The sequence below is a fragment of the Macrobrachium rosenbergii genome, chromosome 7 (genome assembly GCF_040412425.1).
Source record: "Macrobrachium rosenbergii isolate ZJJX-2024 chromosome 7, ASM4041242v1, whole genome shotgun sequence".
In the NCBI taxonomy this organism is placed as follows: Eukaryota; Metazoa; Arthropoda; class Malacostraca; order Decapoda; family Palaemonidae; genus Macrobrachium; species Macrobrachium rosenbergii.
Window position 1 is genome coordinate 11582501 of NC_089747.1, and position 10000 is coordinate 11592500.

General features: G+C 35.5%; 1 protein-coding gene across 1 annotated transcript in view; it reads left to right on the forward strand.

The window, feature by feature from the left end:
- Positions 1-6815, forward strand: part of LOC136840124 (tubulin beta-2B chain-like) — a 29949-nt gene extending 23134 nt beyond the window's left edge. The window contains exons 4-9 of the mRNA XM_067106522.1: positions 402-631; positions 1260-1427; positions 2044-2183; positions 3521-3706; positions 4340-4460; positions 5462-6815. Coding sequence (XP_066962623.1) covers positions 402-631; positions 1260-1427; positions 2044-2183; positions 3521-3706; positions 4340-4460; positions 5462-5677 — 1061 coding nt within the window. The 3' untranslated portion in view covers positions 5678-6815. The remainder of the gene's footprint in view (positions 1-401; positions 632-1259; positions 1428-2043; positions 2184-3520; positions 3707-4339; positions 4461-5461) is intronic.
- Positions 6816-10000: the final 3185 nt, after the last annotated feature.

The window sequence follows — 10000 nt, forward strand, 5'->3', positions numbered from 1 at the left end:
GTGACAGCAATAATTTCTAACTCTTTTCATTCGATATGAAGTTTCTGCTAACTACACTTACAGCAAATATGTTCTGCAAATTCAATAAATTACTGGAAGCAATAATTACTATTGTATTTGCTATTTGTTATAGTTATGCTAAAAATACTATCACGACTCTAAGGTTGAAGCAGTTGTACATCAAATTACTAGTTATATATTGCTCTTTTCTCTCATCTGGCTAAGTCCAGAAGTCCACACCAGGCCCCTTATACTACTCACCACCTTACCACACCTACAGGCCACCTTAGGGCAAAAGCCCATGCTGGCATAAGGCCAACTTAACCTAAAACCAACCATCCCTCATTTTCAACCAGATAATCAGATCCCTCACTACAGCACCTAACAATCTCCTGCCGCAGGTAACAACTGGGCCAAAGGACACTACACAGAGGGTGCTGAGTTGGTGGACGCTGTCATGGACGTCATGAGGAAGGAGGCGGAAAACTGCGACTGCCTCCAGGGCTTCCAGCTCACACATTCCCTCGGAGGGGGCACCGGCTCTGGCATGGGTACCCTGCTCATCTCCAAGATCAGGGAGGAATACCCGGACAGAATTATGAACACATTCTCCGTCATTCCTAGTCCAAAGGTATTTCTGGTCTTTCAGATTTATGAGAGAAGTTTAGGATAGATTTTGTTCGTTTTAGGTTAACTCAGTCTTGACCTGCCACGGCCTCTTGCGCTAGGGAAGCCCGCAAAGTGGGATTTTGTTCTACTTTACTTTATGCTCTTCTGCTATAAAGGAGTTTTCTGTTTTTAGAAGGTAGGCTAAATGCTTTCGAACAGGTCAATATTTGCACAATGTAAATTTTCATATCAAATCTGACCGAACTGGATGCCTCATTTAAAAATGCAGGGAGAAAATGAGAAAATATGAAAGAATAATGGCAAAACTAAAGAAAGAGAGTGACTAGGTCAGAAATCATAAAAAATAAATAGAAATCAACAGCTTTCTATTATTATTATTATTATTATTATTATTATTATTATTATTATTATTATTAAAAATAGTTTAACCAGACCACTGAGCTGACTATCAGCTCTCATAGGGCTGGCCACAGCTTTCTATTACGATACAAGGAGCATTTACGCAGTAAAACCATTCTCCTTAATTACTATTAGGCAATTAGTTTCATGAGCTAGAACACATGAAAGAGTGGCAAAATCATTATAAGGACCATAATTACTATCTTGATCCTTTTTTTTGTGTTCATCAGGTGTCCGACACTGTCGTGGAGCCTTACAATGCCACTCTATCCGTCCACCAACTTGTCGAGAATACAGACGAAACTTTCTGTATTGATAACGAGGCTCTCTACGACATCTGCTTCAGAACGCTCAAGCTCACCTCACCCTCATATGGAGATTTGAACCACCTCGTTTCGGTAAGCAAAATGTCTAGTTCAAGTCCTCAGGTACTATTCTGCAACTATTGTAGTTTATATGAATATTGTCCTCAGGTACGGTTCCGCAACTATTGTAGTCTTTATCAATATTATCTTCAGGTGCTATTCTGCAATTATTGTACTTTTTATCAATATTGTTTTCATGGAACCGTTCTTCAGTTATTGTAGTTTATATCAATATTGCCTTCAGGTACAGCTCTGAAACTATCGTAGTTTTATCAATATTTTCTTCAAGCACTATTCTGCAACTATTGTACTTTTTATCAATATTGTCTTCAGGCACTAGTTGTGCAGCTATTGTAGTTTATATCAATATTTTCTTCAATTACTAATCTGCAACCATTATAGTTTTTATCAGTATTGTCTTCAGGACTGTTCAGCAACTATTGTAGTTTTTTGTATTAATATTTGAAACTCCGTTGAAGATCAACGTCCTCATCAGTTTCAAGGATTGTGACAAAGAATTTCTTGCCTGTCTGTGGATGAACTAGTCTGAATGCATGATTTTATTTTCGATGCAGAATGACACTGTTACTGGTGAATTAAATAAAACAGCTTTTATAATTTTTTTTATCTCTGATTCGTCTGTTTATAGGTGACAATGTCTGGAGTGACTACGTGTCTCAGATTCCCAGGACAGTTGAATGCAGATCTCAGAAAACTCGCTGTCAACATGGTACCTTTCCCCCGCCTTCACTTCTTCATGCCCGGCTTTGCGCCTCTCACCTCCAGAGGGTAAGATCTGGTGTTTTATTCTCTCTTTTGGAGCGCACTATTCGGCATAATCTCCTCATCTCCTGAAGGTCGGAGTTTAGGAGAAAGGTCAATCATGAACAATTTTCCCATCATCTGATGGTCTGAGTTGGACCTCCTTTTTCTGAGTAAAATTTTCTTCTAGCGTCTCTCTTGATTGAATCAACAGTGGGTACTGAATAACTTTGGACTTTAAAAGCTTTAGCCACGAGAATGGAGAGCTTGGATCATTATAAAATACATCGAATTGGATAAAACATGGACTTTAAATACTTTAGTCACAAGAACAGATAGCTTGGATCATTATAAAATACATCAAATTCGATAAAAACATGGACTTTAAATGCCTAAGCCACAAGAACGGAGAATTTGGATTATTGTAAAATACATCAAACTGGATAAAACATGAACTTTAAATACTTTAGTCATAAGAACGGAGAGCTTGGATCATTACAAAATACATCAAACTGGATAAACATGGACTTTAAATGCTTTAGTCATAAGAACGGAGAGCTTGGATCATTACAAAATACGAGTATATATACTATATATCAAACTGGATAAAAGATACACTTCATCTGTTACTATCTGATAAACACTCAAAATGTAATGCGGTTAAACCAACTCACTTTATATTATTATAAAAACTACTGTTTTAGTTAGTTACGCGACCAGTGTAATAATTCTTTACCCACACACACACACACCACAAGCTTTTGATGTAACACATGTAAGCTTGTACGTGTACTTCAGCACTATCGATATTTTTTCTAATCAAAATTATTGGTGTTATATCTTTAGATATTAGGCATTACCATAAAGTGTATGTAATACGAATTTGTGCTCTGAAAATTCTTAAAGACGTCAATTATATCTATACTAACTGTGTCTCAAGGGTATGCTCAGAAACGATATTAGTGTCTGAATTAATATAATTATTGTACAATGTACATAACCCAACACGATACTGAGACTCAGTCCGCCAAACAGATTCAATTAAGGTGTCAGGCTTTCCTCGCGAACGGCCATTACTGTACTATAAAATGCAAGTAAGACGAAGATATGCTTGAAAATTCTTTAAGAAATCAATAATCTCTATGCTATCGTCCCATGGGTATGCTTAGAAACGATATTAGTATCTGACTTACAGTAAACCATCATTGTGCATTGTAAATAAACCAGATTCATGAAACTGAGAATCAGCTCCACTAAACAGATTCAGTTCAGGTATCAGCCTTTCATCCTGAACTGTCACTTTTGCCTTTACCGACTTATACCTCCTTCCTATCATATATATTTTCCCCTCTAATTACCAACAGGTCACAGAGCTACCGGGCACTCACAGTCCCCGAACTGACCCAGCAAATGTTCGACAGCAAAAACATGATGACGGCGTGTGACCCCCGCCATGGCAGGTACCTGACAGTGGCGGCCATCTTCAGGGGGAAAATGTCCATGAAGGAGGTCGATGAGCAGATGCTCTCGGTCCAGAACAAAAATTCAAGGTAAGGGGAATCTTTTAAATCCAGCTGTTCTCAGATTTACACTGTAATTAAGTCTCTGATAATCCGGAATGATTACCGTGCTAATTTGAATTCAGAGGCAATGGACGATTTCTTTTTTGGGGGGAACGAGATGCTCTCTCGGTCCAAAACAAAAATTCCAGGTAATGAACGTTTTATTAATCTAGCTTTCTTCGATTTACAATGTAATAAAGTCTCTAATAATCCTGATTAATTATTGTGATAATCTGAATTCAAAGACAAGTGATTTTTTTGGGGGGGGACGAGTTTTTTTTATTATGGATTCAGGTTTTCTTCGTTTTACAGTGCAATTTTTAAATCTCTAATAATCCTGATTAATCATCGTGCTAATTTGAATTCAAATGCAATGGGCGATTTTGTTTGGGGGGCGACGTCTATCTATCTACTTTATTATTATTATTATATATATATATATACATATATATATATATATATATATATATATATATATATATATATATAGTAAAAATACTGTTACCCTTTGTAATTATACTTGTATGAGAACGTGCCACATAGAATACCGCATTACGGAAGCTAGTCTGAATTGCTACCGATAGAAAGCACCCACTTGACTGACATTTTGTTTCCCTACAGTTACTTTGTCGAATGGATCCCAAACAACGTCAAAGTGGCTGTCTGCGATATTCCTCCAAAGGGTCTCAAAATGTCGGCCACATTCATTGGCAACTCGACAGCCATTCAGGAGATCTTCAAGGTGAGTATCTGTCACCCTCTGTGTTTGGTGCCTAAGCTTACAAAATCACTCAGTAGTCATAGGTAATGCTGAACAGCAATAGACCCAGAGAAGTGGATTTGCGAAAAGAATTATTTTACAGTTACAAAAAAGCGTAAATTGTATTCCTATTTTATGAAAGTCAGGTCTAATTTTTCAATTATGTTCCCTGGTTATTGATGTTCACGACCTTTAATTAGAGCTTTTTTTGGAAATTATACCTGAATAGCATAATTATGCAGTCCTTAAGTACATTTAACGAAAACCAAACCCTTAGCTTGTTAAGTCGTATCAATTCATTGTTGATTGTGACCTTAAATGCCGATGAAAGAAAAAGGCTTTCATTCAGCGTTTACTGAATTTAATCAAATATTACTGTAAAGAAGCGAAACGGGAACTCCTTTGTCCAATAACAAAATCTACTGATTAAATCACTGATCATCATAAATATGGCTGTCAAAGTCAGTAAAAATATTGCAGTAATTGCTAAACATAATTTGCATTAAAATAGGAAAAAAATTCTTGAAAATTTGATTACGCAACAACATTCATAAAATTTATTTATTCCCATGAATACTGCTCTCAGTATATATAAAACTGGCTTTGAAAAAATGTTTCTATGAAGAACAGTGTCTTCATGAAACTTAAAACATCACTTGGCCGATAAACAGCTTACCTTTATGAGAACTTTGGTACTCGAGAACTATCATAATCAAATGACAAAGGAGGGGACACTCGACCAAGAGTCTCGAGCAATCCGATTTGAGAGATACCTTCTCTCTTATCTATTTACTACTACAAAAGCGAGCTGTAATCAATTTACTAGTCACTGAACTATGCTCATCTGGAGAGAAAGAACCTAACCTAACCCGTGCCAGTTCGTGCATTATCTAATGTAGAGGCAGTCCATCTAGATAATCCCACCCGAAAACCTAACCTTATCTGACGTAATCTAGTCTAAAATATTATCTTCTCTTCGACAGCGCATTTCAGAGCAGTTCACAGCCATGTTCCGGCGCAAGGCTTTCCTCCACTGGTACACGGGGGAGGGCATGGACGAAATGGAGTTCACAGAAGCCGAATCCAACATGAACGACTTGGTTTCAGAGTACCAGCAGTACCAGGAAGCTTCAGCAGACGACGAGGAATTCGTCGACGAGGAGGAAGGAGTCGACGAAGAGATCGTGGAGGAACAATAAGAAGTGGAAGGCCAAAGGGCGTCTGTTCACGAAAGGCTCAGGGAAAAGAAAACGAGAGAGCGGAAAGAGAGATGAAAACGGGAAGATGGTTGTTCTTTGCACCTTTGGTGATTGTTTACCGATGGAATTTTTTTTTTTTTGCACAATAAATAATACAGCTACTACGATCTTTAATATCAGACTGAAAATGAACCATCTGTCATACCTATAAACATTGATCAAATTTCACAAGACACGGCAACTAATCGTTCAAATATGTTAATTTCTGCATAAGAACTCTAGCTTCGCGGTTTCATCTCGAATATGGTTCACGACAATTAGCATAACATTTATTAATCTGATTAATAAATGAATACTGCCACAAAGTTTCTTTTCTTTTTGAGACAAAAAAATCGGTCCATTTATCAAATTATTTTCTATTTATTTTTTTTTTAGTGTAACTTCTAGTCATTACTAATATGCAGCTTTGGACATATTCTGTAATGAGGCATTAGAATACTGTTGGTTTCTTCTAATTCAATCTAAATTTAAGTACGAGGTTTATGCAGTGATAAATTTAAGTTTGGGAGCGTAAAATATTTGCTATTGCTGCATCAGTAAACTCAAAGTTAAAGTAGAGTACAGGAATCAATTCAAGGTGAACTAAAATGTATTTCATGCTGAAAGATTTAAACAGAAACGGATGTTAAACTCAGCGACCAAAAAAGAAAAATAAACTTGATACAAAAATATTTTTCATCCAAAAACCGGACATCTTTAAAACTTCAGAGTATATATATATCTTAAAACCAAAATAGGTTTTAAGGTAAATGAAATGAAGTTAATAGTTGTAATGTCTCCCAGACAAACACTAATATTCAAAACGTCACGTCTTTTATTTCTGAGTTAAGGAGTTTGTGATGCAGTTTTGGCAAAACATTGGTAGTTTGTACGATTGGCTGTTTGATGAAAGGTCATTTGACGACTTTCTAATATTAAAAGTTTGTAAAAAATAATAATTTAAAAAAAAGGCCAAAGCATTATGATTGGACAGTTATAGCGGGGAAGACCGTCATATGGCTTTGGTTGGCGAATGTGTTATGAATTTTCTTAAACTAGATTATTTTGTTAATTTGGAATAAAAACAAATGAAAATATACGTCGATGGTTTTATTGACTCGAATATATTCCTGTGAAATTACTTGGAGTATTGGCGCAATAATTTTTTTCTACCAATAGCTAAATAAAGTTGGATATGAATGGGGGTACTACAAAAAGGAACATACAACAGAAATGTAAAACGACTATCTATATAATAAAAAAAAATAGATGTTTTAAAACAGTACAAGATTTTCAAGTTGACGGAAACAGAAATAAACAGTGTTATGATGGATAAAATATCAACATCCAGTTCTAATATACAGTAAATACAGATACACACACACACACACACACACACATATATATATATATATATATATATATATATATATATATATATATATATATATATATATATATATATACTGAGGGATTATATAAACTTTTTCGACTATGCGCAAACTATTTAGCTTCTAGAGATTAAACTTTTTGACTATCCATGAACTATTTGGCGTCAAGAGATTAAATAAATTTGTTTACTATCCGCAAACTATTTAGCCTCGCGAGATTAAATAAAATATTATCTGCAAACTAATCAGCCTCCAGAGATTAAATAAACTTTTTGACTATCTGCAAACTATTTAGCCTCGGGAGATTAATAAACTTTTTGACTATCTGCAAACTATTTAGTTCCCAGAGATTAAATAAACTTTTTGACTACCTGCAAACTATTTAGCCTCGAGAGATTAAATATACTTTTTAACTATCCGCAGAGTATTTGGCTTCGAAATATTAAATAAACTTTTTGTCTATCTGCAAACTATTTAGCCTCGAGAGCTTAAATAAACTTTTTGACCATCTGCAAACTATTTAGCCTAGAGAGATCAACAAACTTTTCAACTATCTGCAAACTACTTAGTCTCCAGAGGTTAAATAAACTTTTTGACTGTCCGCAAACTATTTAGCTTCGAGAGATTAATAGACTTTTTGACTATCTGCAAACTATTTAGCCACGAGATATTAAATATATTTTTTGACCATCTGCAAACTATTTAGCCTCGAAGAGATAAAATAATTCTTTTTATAAGAAATCAATAACAATTGGCACTTTTACAAACCTTCAAGCCACGTAAAAATCCGCAAGAACTTCATCCCCGTATTTGTTTCGTCTGAGCAGCAAAGACGATCCAATACAGTATCCTGAAACAAAATGAAAGTTGATAAACTAATACTGCAGTGATGTGTTCTAGAGTTTGTAACAGCATTATTGCTGATGACCACAATGCACCATTCTTCTTCTTTAAATATAAAAGCAGAGACTTTAACCTGAGATGTTGTGGCCATAATTAGCCATGAATCGTACATAATGAATGATATACTTCCATCATGGATGAACCATGTTGCCACTGTCTCACCGCGTTGAGGACGACCGTCGAGACAGAGTCGCAGAAGTCAGCCAGGAATCGGCAAGAAGCCTTTGGACGCTGTAACTGACCCGGACAGAAGAGAATTAAGGCAGGAAGAAAAGGGAGGGGCGACTTATGCTCTTAGAGCCATTTCTATTGGTAGTAAGGGTGGCTCAAGTCGTCTGCTTTTGACAAGCTACAAGTGTTACTTCAAGCTGCAATTAGCTGGTTAATTCAAAAGATGTCGAATTCCACCGTAATTACCACAAGAGAAATTCTTAAATTATTCAAATTGTTACAAAATCTACCACTATACTGGTATCTTTAACTGGTGCTGTATAGTACCTTCACCTTACATTATTATTAAGGCCCTAATAACATTAGTATATATTTCTAAACCACCTTCATGTGGTACATTTGATTGAAAGGTATTTTATTCACATCGGCCTAATGCTCCATCCTCCTTCTCTACCGCTTCCCCTCCCCGCAACATCCCAGGCTACGTCGACTTCCCGTTACCAACCTCCATCCCCTTAAAGCAGCGCTGATGATTACGTTTATTTTAAAATTCCCCACCCCACCCCGACAAACGAAACCTTAAAATGAATGTATGTAGACCATTTTCTGCTCAGAATTACTTTTTCCTTCATTTCCCAAAATATTTGCATAAACTCGTGCTGCACCCTATATATATATATATAGTATATATATATATATATATATATATATATATATATATATATATATATATATATATATATATATATATGTATGTGTGTGTATACTAGTAATATCTGTATTTTAAATGGTTTTCAATAACTGTTGTCACTATGATACTCAGTTTTTCTGCTGATATGCAAACATTTTTATAAAGTCGGTTCAAAAGATCCAACTGTATTGTTTATGAATCGAACCACAGTTGGATATCCAACATTGGAAAAGAGGTAATCAAACCAAAATTGGATGTCCAGTGTTAACCAGCATTGGAAAAGAGGTATTGTTTCGATAACGGTCCAGTTCAGTGATTTCATTATCTGTTAGTATAGTAGGAATTCCTCAATAATCCAGAATTGGCCCAATATATCTGTGTTTCCTGGGATATATATATATATACTCGTATATATATGTATATATATGTATATAATATATATATATATATATATATATATATATATATATATATATATCTGAATAACGAAAATATGGGACGTGATGAATATATAAATTTGTCTGCTAAGTAAAGGACGACAAGTCGAAAGGCCTTGCAGCACTCCATTGTTTCTCTTTCCTTCGTGGATTTTGTCTTTATACATATACACACACACATATATATATACTATATGTATATATATATGTGTGTATATTTGTATATATAGGCTACTCAGTAAATATCTCCTTATAAGAATAAGTATAATTGTTCAATTACCTAGCATTATTTTTCATGGGGGCGCACGTGCCCAGGTGCCCCCACCCCCTGGATCCGCTAGTGCTACGAATTGGATACAGACATCGACACAAAAGCCTCGTCCCATTCTACAAACACGAGTTTGTTCCAACTTACATAAAAATAATCAAAACCCTCTTGGTTTACAGCTCCCCTCCTTACCACCCCCTCAACCAAACCTCACGACCTACCTTCCCACTTTCTTTTTGCGAAAAGCTTCTTCCAGCGTAACAATAACATTTTCTTTCCTGCCGTCCATCTCTGTCTTTCAAACTTCTTGATTTCTTTAAAGTTTTCCCTAAAATTCATAGCTGGCACCCATCTTGCAAACTTGGAGAGACATACATAAGGTTCACTATATAACCTCTTCATGTACAACGGGAGAGATTATCA